Source organism: Lissotriton helveticus, chromosome 3_2, assembly GCF_964261635.1.
Source record: "Lissotriton helveticus chromosome 3_2, aLisHel1.1, whole genome shotgun sequence".
Classification (NCBI taxonomy): domain Eukaryota; kingdom Metazoa; phylum Chordata; class Amphibia; order Caudata; family Salamandridae; genus Lissotriton; species Lissotriton helveticus.
In genome coordinates, this window is record NC_136062.1 from 483,646,637 (window position 1) to 483,660,160 (window position 13,524).

The following is a 13,524-nucleotide window of genomic DNA, read 5'->3' on the forward strand; positions in this document are numbered from 1 at the left end:
AGCCAATTTCACAATTACTGGACTAATAACAAGTCCCGCAGATTGCCTGCGCCTGAGCAGGTGCACCAGCCCTAGCAGGACCCAATAGAAAGGAATGGTTAACAAATTCTATTAAGCATCTATATAAAAGAACAGCCTGTTCGTATAACACACATCTCAGACAAATTTAGCACAGCCAAATTTGGGAAAGGCGTAAATCCTGCAAGAGTAGGCCGGGTGGCCCATCTTTGCCCGTGTCTCATACGAACAATGCCGTGGACATGGGGAAGGGTGGAATTAAACTAAGTCTGGTGTTCCCAGACCATAAGTAGAATTTCAAGCAGTGCATAAGGACGATAAGCGTTGGGTGTGGCAGCAGCATTATAAGTATGAAACATCATTAGCGTTGACAGTCGGAAAGGTGACCCAGGAATAAAAACCTCACAGTGGTACACTGCATGCGCCTCAATCACAAAACTGACAGGAGCCCCCGCATTAGGGACACCATGCTGATGTAAGTGTTGAGTAACAGCTGGGCTGCAATTTGTTGCAATTGCAACGGCCATAATCAATAAGCAAAAAATAATGTGGCACAAAAGCAAATGATGTTTATATAGTTAGGTGCATAGCTAATGCAGTCTGTGTCGTGCACAGTTAGGCTAACTTAGGAAAAACAACATTTGGCCCTGTGCAGAATACGTGACAGTCACTTATACACGCAGTAATAGGATTGACCGGCAGAGGGGCATATGTGCTAATGCAGGTATGCCCTCACATGTAATATACAGCACCCTGCCTTAGGGCGGTCAGGCCTGCTGTAGGGGTGACTTACAGATATCATATGCAGTGTTAGGGGACAGGGCACACAGGGATGAGTGACCTGTCATGTTTTCACTTTTGTCTGCATCAAGACACAATGCCTGCAATGGCAGCCTTGCATGCGCTTGGTAATGAGTCCCTTAGGGAGGCACAAGTTGTGCTGCTGCCCTTGGGGACCCTCTATGGTACCTCAGGCCATAGATACCAGGGGTACTATTTACTAGGGACTTAGAGAGTGCTAAAGGTTTTTCCAATGTGGGGAAAGAATTGTACAGTTTTGGGACAGAGCTGTGGCACTGGGGGTATAGTTAGTAGTAACCCAGTGCACTTCAGTTGAAATCGCATTAGTTACATGGCAAAAAGTGGGGGTGGCCATGTCAAAAAGGGCTACTTTCCTACAAACGATGTGAAATCTTGAACTCTACTGATATTGTGTCCTACTTTGAGACTGGACATGCACTTGTGAACCTGAATTAAATCACTGTTGAGGGTGTGTTCTGAAATATGTTGGTATTAGTTTAGTCTTGTTTGATGCTGCGGATGAGCCTTTGTCACGCTACAGATGTGTGTGATGGCAAGTTCCTCCTCGTGTGATAGATCTCAATGCTTCCTTGTGACTTTCATTCAGTTCTCTGAACTGCTCTCTCTCCTGTCTGTCCATTGCGTGTGTCTCTTTGTAGTGTACTCTCACTGTCAGCAACGCATGTCTTCAGACACCTGTTGTTCCTGTGGTGACGGACACCCTCAGAGTCCCCGTGATGGGGGTGGCCTTTTCGCAACATGTGAGTTTTAAAACTGGAAAGCCTGAGCAGAGATCAGACATAAGCCTGGTACTCTACACATACAGTTTACTGAGATCTCGCTTAGATGTGACCTTGTTGTTTCATTCTTCTAAATGTCTGTATTGTACTGTGGGTTATGGTCTGGCTTTATTTCTTTGCTGTCAGTGAATAGCTGCCCAAGTACTTACTCCTCCTCTCTTCCCGCTGGCGCACCAATGAATCTTGTTGTCCTTGATGTAATAAGGTGTAGCCTAAGATGACAGCGATAGGATGCCGCTTTTCGCAAATGAGGATCATTTAGTAGGAGGAGCAAAGAGGCTCTCAAGAACTGCACCCTAGAAGATTAAGAATGTCATGGAAATGATTGATCCTGCTGTTCCTTACTCTTCTTTGCAAGAGATATTGTGGCAAACTTACACTGGTGACTACCTCAAATACTTGCTTTCAGATCAGGTGCCCTTCCAGCCTTGCGTGAACCGATGTATGTGAGGTGTGCTGCAGCCTGAGAGCGGGCACTCGTTGATGTGGACCTCAGATGCAAAAAAGGAGTAAAAGTGTACGCCGTGTAGAATGCCCCATCAGTTTTACTCTCTTATATGAGGTCACGCTTTTACACACAGGATTACTGCCCTGGTCTTGTGGGGGATGCTGAAAGATGGAGTATTGTTTCATCTAAAGTGAGTCCCTGCATGAAGGTTTGTCCCATCAAGCTGCCACTGGGAATGCTCTGGAGTCTAACAATTAGAACCTGTGTGTCCAGACACTAGCCTAAAACACACTCTTAAATATTAATAATATGTACTCTAATAGTCGATGTAAATAATTTTTTTATTTTATTTTAAAAATGAGTAAAGTAGGTTAGGTATTTATATTTGTGTTCACTGTCAGTTTGATGCTGTTTTAAAAAAAAATCAGATTGAATAAAACCAAGTATATTTTAATTGTGAACATTTTGCAATATTTGATCTCTTCCTCTGGTTTAAGCGTTTTTCAGTCACAATGTTTCAATTCGTAAATAAACACATTCAGTTTTATATACGAATGTTCTCTAGCATTGCATCTTTAGATATGCACATCTCTGAATCACTCCCTTTCGTCATGCTGGGAATCTCTTGTAGCTTTAAATGCCAGTAAACCATGTTAAAATAGCCAAGGGCCTCAACAACAGTGTTTGTTTAGTAGCACATCGCCCTCATTTGAAATATCCCAAGTTTCCCCAAATGAGGTGGAAGTGCTGAGCTCTTCCCCTACCCCCTAATATCCCCTCCCCATCTGAGGCCAGCATAACTCAGATTCTACAGCACATCATGTATGAGGTAGTCCCTGAGTAGGACTCTGATTTAACCTTTGTTTAATCTTAGATTGGTTACTTTTTTTACCTATGATTTCATCCTCGTGGACTTCATTCAGCCCAATCTACAGTTATTTTCTGCCTGCTTAAGATTTACAATGATAATAATTCATGGGGTTCTTCAATCCCTGTGTAAAAACTCACCCAGTTGCCTGTTATAAAGGTATGATGCCAGAACTCAAATGTAATAACTTGTTACAGTTGAGTTCTGTTTTTACAGTGCCTGCTGTCACAGCCAGGGGCTGAGGGTAAACCCAGATCAGGTCACGCAGCATAATTAAAGCAGCTGCTTAAAGAAGAGCAAAGCTTTTCTTTTCTTTCATATGCTGTCTTTCTAACTCACAGTGACAAGCAGAAAGGAGATATTTATGGCAACATTTTTATCTTTCCTCTCTTTAGGAAATTATAGGAAAGTTAGAATCTTTCTGCATGTTTGTCGAAATTCTTTTGACCCCAAAGACCTCAAGAACTTCCAGCCCATCTCCCTGCTCCCTTTTCCGGCAAAGGTCATCGAGAAAATCGTCAACATGCAACTGACCCGCCACCTCGAGGACAACAACACCCTTGACCCATCCCAGTCCGGATTTAGACGGAACCACAGCACCGAGACAGCCCTCATCGCCACCACAGACGACATTAGGCGCCAACTAGACAACGTCGAAACATCAGCCCTCATCCTCCTGGACCTGTCAGCCGCCTTCGACACGGTCTGCCACCGTACACTAAGAACACGCCTCCAAGAAGCCGGAATCCAGAAGAAGGCCCTGGACTGGACCACGTCCTTCCTCTCCGGCAGAACCCAGAGAGTACGCCTCCCTCCCTTCCGATCCAAAGCCACTGACAAAACACCGGACAAGCCTACCTGAACAGTAGACTCCGCTTCTACACCCCCACGCGCCAGCTCCGCTCCGCCAGCCTCGCCGCCGTCCCCCGCATCCAACGCACGACCTCCAGTGGTAGGTCCTTCGCCTTCCTCGCCGCAAATACCTGGAACACCCTCCCTACCCACCTGCGTCTGACCCAAGACCTGCTGACCTTCAGGAAACTCCTCAAGACCTGGCTCTTCGAGCAATAGCAGCTCCCCCTCCCCTTAGCGCCTTGAGACCCTACGGGTGAGTAGTGTGCTTTACAAATTTTCTGATTTTGATTGATTGGTTGATTTGCAGGCGAGAAAGGATTCGTTGTCATCAACGAGCAGGAAGTCACCATAAATGGCCACATCTTTAATGGCTCGAACTAACTCAGCCACTGGTACATTGATGACGACGCAGTCAATAGCAGAAACTCCTTTTCAACTATTAATATTATTGCTGTTGAAGATTTATTTGCACCCACCAAAGCCAGGTCTTATGGCTCAGTGGACTAATGCATCCACTGCCATGGCTTGTGTTCAACCTCATGGTCACAGGTTCAAATCCTGGCTGGTCGACTCAGCCTTTCATCCATCTGAGGTCGATAAAATGAGTACCATTGAGTTGGGCAACAATGAACATCTGTTATTCAGCGCTAAGATACCTCTGGGTGAACGTGCGCTTTACAAATACACACGTTATTTATGTTATATTTGATTTAGAATTAGAAACCGATGAAATCGGCCATTAATAGGTGCCCGGATATCATTCTGAAGTTCATAGCAGATTCCTTTTGATGGGAACACTTGTTTGTCCCAGAGGTAGACAACATGGTGGTTACATCAGTGCCCTTTTTAATTTTGTTTTCAATGTCATGGAAGCATTACAAAAGGAGACCGGTAAAACCAGTTTTCGGCACCAATAAGGGGCGCATATGCTTCGGCTGCACCACAGTTTTCTTCCTTCACCAACTTCAGCGTTTTCAGGAGGGACTTCCTCAGAAAACCTACTCCAGAGACGGCTTTAGAGGGAACGGCAGAGAAAAAACTTGAATGAAATGATACCTCTGCCTCAAAGATCTGGAGTTGGACACAAGTACTAGGGATGACTGGCTTAATTTAACTCGACCTTTTCTGGGGGTCCACAAATAGGTAAATAATAAATAATATTAAGATGAATGAAGCATATGCAAATAGAAAAGCAAAACTTGAAAATGTAAAACTTTAAACATTCTCTTAGTCTGAAGTAATTTTGAAATTGGAGGTTGGAAGTAGGTAGCCTTAGCTTGATTCATTGGTGCAGCGCAAATAAAGCGACCAGATTATAATATAGATGATATGTGGCCTCACTAGAAGCGCGGACAAAGAGCAAGTTTTAGGGCCCAAAAAAAGGCAGTTATTTTTGAGAGTTTAGCATATCTCTTCGTCTTTAAGAATTAAAAGCCGAATTTTTTAAAAAGTTCCAACTTTCCCATTAAAATTTCAAATCTTCTGTATTTGATTGTGGATCAAAGAAATGTTTACAATATTTGTGTATTGTTTGATGCATTTTTGTGTATTGTTTTGAGGTTTGAATCTTAGATTTTTAGACGAGGGTCTTTGACTTCCAGCACCTACTCAGGGGGGTCCCCGGATTCCAGTAATAATTTAGAGGACCTCTGCAGTTGAGCTCCAGTTCATCTTTCCATACTCCACTCTGAGGATACCTATATATTGGGTCCTGTTTGTTTTTGAGACTTGGATGAAAATTTGGCATTGATATGTTTTTGAAGCAGCGTAGAATATTTTTTGCTATGTTCTAGTTCCCCTCAGTTGTTTTTGTTCACGAGTTCTTCTGTAGATTTAACAACCTCTCTGTTGACACTAGCACTGTTCTTTCTGCCTCCGAATGTTAGGAAGAATACCGAAGGACCACAAACGGCTAAATCTCTAAGGCAGAGAGCAAACCTTACTCCTCCTCAGCTCCTTTGCAGAAGGTTCATACGACTATTAGACCAGCATTCTCTCAAGGGCCTTCAAGCAAATATCAGAAGGAAAATCCTGATAATCCGTAATGTGTTCAGTGTTAAAGGCACTGGTCCCAAGTTAGCGGTCCCTCACTGCATCGAGACACTCGCCATCACCATATCTTGTTCATCGGGGCCAGTGCCTTTAGACTCTCTTTTGCCTCTTAGGGATAGAATATCATATTGTTTGACATCTAGAGGATCTACATAAAAAAAATAGAATGTTGTGTCATCTACGTGCATGATGTGGAGGCTCGTAACATTACTCCATGGATCACATTTAAATTAATTTGTTGCAGTTACAGACAGGTATGCCCAGACGTGGGTCACTCGCTCACTGTGCCACTGGATTCAAGCTAGCTTGGCTGATGAGGGATGACATACCCTGAAACCGGTGCTAGGATGCTTGTTTCCGATCCAGCGAGGACCTGGCTTGGCAGTTGGGTCTGGACTGTTCTCATGAGGCACAGGGTCAAAACTGATTTGCATATGCCTGGGTCCAAACTGGGGTGGCATAGGGGGCAAAAGAATGATAGTTTTAACCCAGATCTCTTGTCTAAATCATTCAGCATTCCGTCCATCATTTGTTGCAGTTTCACCTTTCAGTTAAGACTGTGACATCAAGACACTCATTATTCAGAAACTTGTGTAGTTTCAGATGCTTTTCTCCTTGATGATTGAAAAACATGGCAAGAGAAGTCTGCTACTCGAAGAAAGCTCTTTTTTCTTCATCATGGTGTCCCTTAAGGAAAAGATGGGATGCCATCAAAATGGATGACTCTCTTCTGTTAGCTCCTCCAGCTTTCTCTTGTAACTCAGCTTGCTGCCCCAGGTTGCACAGTGTAGGAAGCTGGCTCTTCATATAAAATACCAAAAGGGTAGATTGTGTAGAGAGACCAGGTATCCCTTATGAGTGGACAGGGACTGGCTTTAACAATCCCAGGAGGCTCTTTCTGTGGTAGTGTGGTCGCACAGCCTTAGGCATCTGTTGTATGCACACAGTCAACAAATGATAAGCATAGTCTCAATAAGGAGATCCACACCGGTATAAAAAAAGAACACATTTTATATAATTTTACACACCAAGAACTTCGTTATTGGGTAAGTACTTTTTAAAATACTAGTTTTGAAGAAAACAGTTAAATTCACTTGTAGTGTCTCTAATGCAGTAATGTTATCCTATTTGGAAAAACATATATACTGCATATGGGTACTTAGCAGCGACTTACACAACCAATCTTCTGGTAAGTATGGTGTAAGGTCCAAGGCAGCAGCAACAGGTCGCTCGGTAGGCTCTGGGCCTCCGGGTGCAGAGGTGCTTTTCGGCGTCTGGTGTCCCATTGATTTTAATGGGAGATTGTCCTGGGAAAACGAGGTTGCAAGCTGGGACTGGGGTCCGGTCCGGGTGAACCCACACGGGTGATCAGTGATTGAGATGCTCTGGCACATAGGGCCACAGTCGGTCCACTTCTCCTCGGGCTTTAGGACTTGGGTGCAGTGGTGTCTTTAGACGTCTGGTACGTTCTGCAGGAGACAATCTCGGCTGAGGGGGTCTGCACAAAAAGGCTGCGACGGGAATGGCCAGTCTCAGCAAACCCAAGGTGGGGTTCGACTCTGGTGAGTTTCAGGCCTTGTTGGCATCGTTGGCCCACTTCGATTCGGACTGGGGCACACTAGTGCAGTGGTGCTTTCCGTTGTCGGGTTTTCATGGTCCGGAGTCCTCACGGTTCTTCTTGGGTGTCTGCAGGGTGCAGGGAAGTAGTTCCGCTACTTGACGGGAGATACTGGTTGCTTCATGAAGCAGTGGCAGTCGTCCCAGGCTTTTGGAGGTTGAGCAGCTGCAGGGCATGCAAAGTTTGGCACAATTATCTGGGAAAGCAGGGACACCGACAGGGTTGGTGCTGATACTCCAGTGGCCTGGCTGATCGGTTACACCACCACTGCAGGAGCCACTCCTGTCCTCTTGTGGCCAAGAAGCAAGTAGATATCATGCAGGTCACCAGGTAAAGCACTCCACTCAGCCCTCTGCCCCAGGGGCAGCAGCCATCAAGCCACTCTAGTTTGCCTTTAGTGGTTGCACCGCTACCCTGTGGGAGGCAGATTCAGACATTTTCTTACAGGGTGGCATGCCATCTTATTCGACCGATGAGTCCTTCAGAATGTCCGGCAAGGCTATTCCCTTTCCTTTCTGTTTGACCCTTCTCAACTTCCTCCCACACTCAATTGGCTCTCCGAGGAGGACATATTCATCTTGTTGCAAGAGATTCAGACTGTACTGGCCAAAGGAGTGATTGAGAGGGTGTCGGCTTTGAAAATAGGCTAGGTTTGTAACACCTACTATAGCCTCATAATTAAGGGCAGTGGCCTTAATCTTACTTTAGATGTTTACCCTCTGAGGGCATTTCTTCAGAAGGTCAGATTCAAAATGACCACTCTGGACCAAGTCTGGCTGCCTTGGATCCGGGCAATCTGATAGTTGTCTTGGGCCATTAGGAGGCATATTTTAATGTGCCCGTCTTGAAGACCCACATACATCACCTGTCTTTGAAGGTCAACCAGGAGCATTTTGATTTTGGCCTGCTCTCCTTCAGCCCTACCAGGGCCCCTCGGTGGTCACTGCTCCTCTTTGAAAGTTGGAAATGCCACTTTTTCCCCTACCTTGACAGGTAGCTGCTGAAGGCAGTCTTGTCTCAGTCCGTTGTAGACCACCTCCAGACGATTGCGGACCTATTGACAGCTTTGGGGTTCTTAATCAACAAGCCAAAGTCACACCTGACTCCTTGCAGAGGCTTGCTTTTATAGGAGCTCTTCAAGATATGGTGTAGGCTATGATCCCGATTTGTCAGTCTCGGTACTGGATCTCAAGAGCAGCTCTGAGGCTTCTTGGCCTGCTGGCCTCATCCAACTTTCTTGTCCACTTGGCTGACTCTTCTGTTGGATGGGAATTCTCTGGGCCTAGCACCAGGGAAACCTCTTTGAGGTAATCCAAGCTTCAGAGGAGATGTCGCAAGATCTGCAGAGATGGCCACTAACTGCAACAGTTGACAGTGGTTACTGGAGCAACCCTGCTGGGCTGGGTAAGTCATTCTGGAGAGGTGGGGATCAGAGGACTCTAATGAAAACCCTGCTCCACATAACTCTTTTCGAGATTCTGGGCCATCCTTCTGGCACTGAAAGCCTACCTGCCATCGACCAAGGGAAGGTTTGTGTAGGGTCTCAGACAAGAACATCGCCATGTGGTACTGCAACAGGCAGGGTAGAGTGGGGTCCTGCAAAAGGCACGGTGCCTTTTCAATAGATTAGAGTGTCACTGCATCTTCCTGATCATGAACCCCCTCACAGGATCTGTAAACCCCAGAGCAGACGGCCATGGCCGCAATGCCTGGCTGATCACAAACAATGGTTTTTTTAAATACATTTTTATAAAAATCTTCGCAGGATGGAATATAAAGCATCATTACACATTTAGCGGATGAACATCAAACATTGTTGCCGTGAACCATCCAGAAACATAGACTTATAAGAGACAAGAATGAGAACAGCAGCTCGTTATCAACGACTAGGCAAGTTAAACTTTAAACATACCACCCTCCTTATCGTCCCCTCCCCCATGCTCTCATGCTAAATTCCAGCAAGTGGTCCAGGTTTAGTTCCAAATAAGTGGTCTATGTGTGTCCACTATATACACATCCATGAACCCCGGGGTCCCTGTCCCCCTCCCCCTCCCCATCCTAGAGAGGTAACAGAGGGCATCTCAGGTTGCCTCATCCCCAGCTATGGTTAACTTCTGTGGGTCCCTCAGCATAGATAGTGTGGCAGACCAGTTACGTACATCATCCTCCAGCTGATCATCCCTACGGACATGCCTCATTCACACTACTTCTGCAAACGCCCATTCCGAAACATCTCTTAGCCAGGACGCACACAAGGAGGGGCGTTGGGCTGAGCCATTTAATTGTTATGCGGCCAAGCAGTGCAATTTTCCTGCTCACTTTAATATTTTTGGGTACGGGCACAACAACACCTGTTGACTGTTGAATAGTACAAACCACCCAGAGGCCCTACTTGGCTTCTGCAGTGATTCCCACCAGTAAAGCGGTAGGGATGGGCAATCATATGTATAAAACCAGTAATCGGGGTCCCGCAGCAGGCCAGTCGATTGATGTTTGTAGCATGCAAGGTTTATGGAGTAAGGTATATCTGAAAGAAAGTTATAGATTCCTTACCTTTGATTTACCCCCAGGCATCAGACTGGATCTGGAGAATGATGACGTCACAGTGCCTACTTAGACACCGCACCCTGCACGCTTACGTCAGTTATTTATTTTTCCGTGCCAGCTTAGCGCAGATCAGGAGTCACTTTTTGACCAAGCTTTTTTCGAAATGTTTTCGACTTCTTTTCGAGTTTTCGACTCCTGGTGCGCAAAGGGATGTCCCTCCGTCAGACCAGCTTCAAACCCTGTGAGACCTGTCACAAACTGATGTCTGTGATGGACCCACACCTCGTGTGCCTTTGTCTGGAGCGTGACCACGACCCGAAGTCGTGCTCCGACTGCCAGTCCATGATCCAAAGTCTTTGCAGGAGTGGTCCCGAAAGCTCTTGGAGGCCTGGCAGTCAGCTCCGCAAAGCTCCCGGTCTCGCTCAAGGGGGTAAGGTCTTGAGACCGCTCGCGGAACCCCCATACCTCGTCCCATACAAAGTCTTCAAAGTCCTCGGGTAAGTTGAAGCACAAGAAGAACGCGAAGAAGCACCAGCGCTCTTCGCCTTCTCCCCGTCGGTTGGCTGACGCGACTAAGGAACCGGAGTGTTGTTGCTCTAAAGCTCTGTCACCAGTGTCTCCTTCAGGGACGACTCCGTTACTCCCTCCATTTGAGAAAGCCGGGGTATCCCCTTCCCAACTTAGTGCATTTTACGAAGCCCTCCACTGTATGATTGGGCAGCCCGACTCCGCCGGCGTGCCTATGGGATCCGCAAAGCCAGTCAGGTTCCTGGGCCTTCAATGCCAGTGGCTCCGGCGGGCCCCTGTAGGTCTCCAGATCGACGCCGGTCGACCTTACTCAACCTTCCCCAGCGACGATGCCCCCATCCTCACCCCCCAGATGGACCCGGACCGACGTCGACCGACATCAGATCCGAGGATACTTTTGTTCCTTTGTTCATCCCTGGTGTTCCCTATCGCCCAGAAGGTGATAATGAGGTTTGGGAGAGGTCGCTGGACCCTTTGGCAGACCAGCTTGAAGAGCCGGACTGGAGAGAGAACCTGGGTGATGCCAGTGGTCCGGACAATTCTCCAGACCTTGGCATGCTTTCTCCCCCTACTGTGGCTATGGAAGAGGGAGCGTCTTACACTGTGGTGGTGCGAAGGTGACCCGAGGCCTTGGCCCTGGAGCTCCCTTCAGTGATAGTCAGGACTAATCTCATTACAGAGGGGCTTCAGCCTGCGGCAACCTCCTCTGAGCCCCTCTGTCCTTCAGTGAAGCCCTCACCGACGTTCTTCTGGGTACCTGGTCCAAGCCCAGTACAGGGGCTCCTGTGGAACTGACAATTGCACGCCGCCACCGCCCGGCTCCGGGCGACCCAGTTTTCCTCGCCCAATACCCTTCCCCGAGAGCTTGGTGGTCCAAGCTGCTTCTTCCAGGGCGCATTCCTTTCTGCTCCCCCAGACAGGGCATCCAAGAAGCTGAATCATTTTGGGAGGCGCATGTTCTCTTCCTCCAGCTTGGCACTGCGGTCCGTGAATACTGCGTGCCTCTTGGGCCGATACTCTCATACTATCTGGGATACGGTCACGCAAGTGCTGCCTCAGTGCCCAGAGGAGGCTCGGACCGTTCTCTCACAAGCAGTGGCAGACAGGAGGAACGCAGCTAAATTCACGATCGATGTGGACTGGATACCACCGACTTACTAGGCAGAACGATTGCCACATCGGTAGCCCTTCGTGCTACGCTTGGTTGAGGATATCTGGCTTTTCGGGGGATGTCCAGTCAACCTTGCTGGACATGCCCTTCAATGGCTGTCGCCTTTTTGATGACAAGGCAGACTCGGCGTTGGAAATTCTTTAAGGATTCTCGAGCTACCGCCAGATCCTTGGGCATCGCTGTGTCTTCCAGTCCACCACAGTCTGCCTTTTTCCCCTTTCGTTGCTACGGATGGGGCACCCCACCATGTCCGGCCCAGTCTAGCCATTGGTTCACTCAAGCTACCCAGCCTCTGTGTGGTTGCGGACATGGGACCCAGCGACATCGCGGGTCAGGGAGCCAACAGGCGGGCCACTCCTGCTTCCAAGCCCTCCTAGTCCGACCTTTCAGGGCCATCAGCAGCCAGTGCGTGGCAGGATTCGCAATCAATCAATCAATCAATCCATATATAGAGCGCGCTACTCACCCGTGAGGGTCTCAAGGCGCTGAAGGGAGAGGGGGGGGGTGAGGGAGGGGTGCTGCTTCTGCTCGAATAGCCAGGTCTAGAGGTGCTTCCTGAAGGTAAGGTAGTCCTGGGTCATTCGTAGGTGGGCGGGGTGGGAGTTCCATATCTTGGCGGCCAGGTAGGAGAACGATCTTCCTCCGGTGGTGGTTCTGCGAATTCGTGGGACGAGGGCGAGGCTGGCGGAGCGGAGCTGGCGGGTCGGAGTGTAGAAGGAGAGGCGGTTGTTGATGTATTCGGGGCCCATGTCATGGAGCGCTTTGTGTGCGTGGGTGAGGAGTCTGAACATGATCCTTTTGCTGACGGGGAGCCAGTGCAGGTTTCTCAGGTGGACGGATATGCGGCTGTGGCGAGGGATTTCGAAGATGAGTCGTGCGGAGGCGGTCTGTATGCGCTGAAGTCGTTTCTGAAGTGGTTCCTGCGTATAGGGTGTTCCCGTAGTCCGGTCGGCTGGTGACGAGGGCCTGGGTGACCGTCTTTCTGGTTTCGGTGGGGATCCACCGGAAGATTTTTCGGAGCATGCGCAGGGTGTTGAAGCATGAGGATGAGATGGCGTTGATTTGTTTGGTCATTGAGAGTGAGGAGTCCAGGATGAATCCCAGGTTGCGTGCGTGGTCTGTGGTGGGGGTGTTGGTGCGCTGCCCAATGCTGTGGGCCACCAGGAGTCGTCCCAGGCGGATGGGGAATGTCCGAGGATGAGGACCTCCGTCTTGTCTGAGTTCAGTTTCACACGACTGAGCTTCATCCATTCCGTGACGTCTTTCATCCCTTCCTGGAGGTTGGTTTTGGCGGTGGCTGGGTCATTGGTGAGGGAGAGTATCGGCTGGGTGTCGTCGGCGTAGGAGATGATGTTGAGATTGTGTTTGCGTGCGATGGCGGCGAGGGGGCTCATGTAGATGTTGAGCTGAGCGAGGAGCCTTGGTGTAGACCGCAGATGATCTCGGTGGCCGCGGAGCAGAAGGGGGGGAGGCGGACTCTCTGGGTTCTGTTGGAGAGGAACGAGGTGATCCAGCCCAGGGCTTTTCCTTGGATCCCCGTGTCGTGGAGGCGGGTTATTAGGCTGCGGTGGCAAACGGTATCAAAGACGGCTGAGAGGTCTAGGAGGATGAGAGCGGTTGTTTCCCCGTTGTAAAGCAGGGTCCTGATGTCGTCGGTGGTTGCAATGAGGGCGGTCTCGGTGCTGTGGTTGGCTCGAAATCCGGACTGGGACGGGTCGAGGGAGTTGTTAGCCATCAAGTTCGACAGGTGAGTCTTGCAAATAGTCCAAAGGGGCCACTCCCTCCCCTACGAGACTGCCCCTTCCTCCATGCCACCGT

The 13,524-nt window shown here is 48.6% G+C and overlaps 1 protein-coding gene across 6 annotated transcripts in view; it reads left to right on the forward strand.

The window, feature by feature from the left end:
- Positions 1 to 13,524, forward strand: part of ATG13 (autophagy related 13) — a 280,382-nt gene that overhangs the window by 158,261 nt on the left and 108,597 nt on the right. For 3 of the 6 annotated variants that reach the window (XM_078684414.1, XM_078684413.1, XM_078684418.1), the window contains one exon: positions 1,479 to 1,580. The exons of the other annotated variants lie outside the window; for them this stretch is intronic. In XM_078684414.1, the coding sequence (XP_078540540.1) occupies positions 1,479 to 1,580 (102 nt within the window). The remainder of the gene's footprint in view (positions 1 to 1,478; positions 1,581 to 13,524) is intronic. 6 annotated transcript variants of the gene reach the window in all.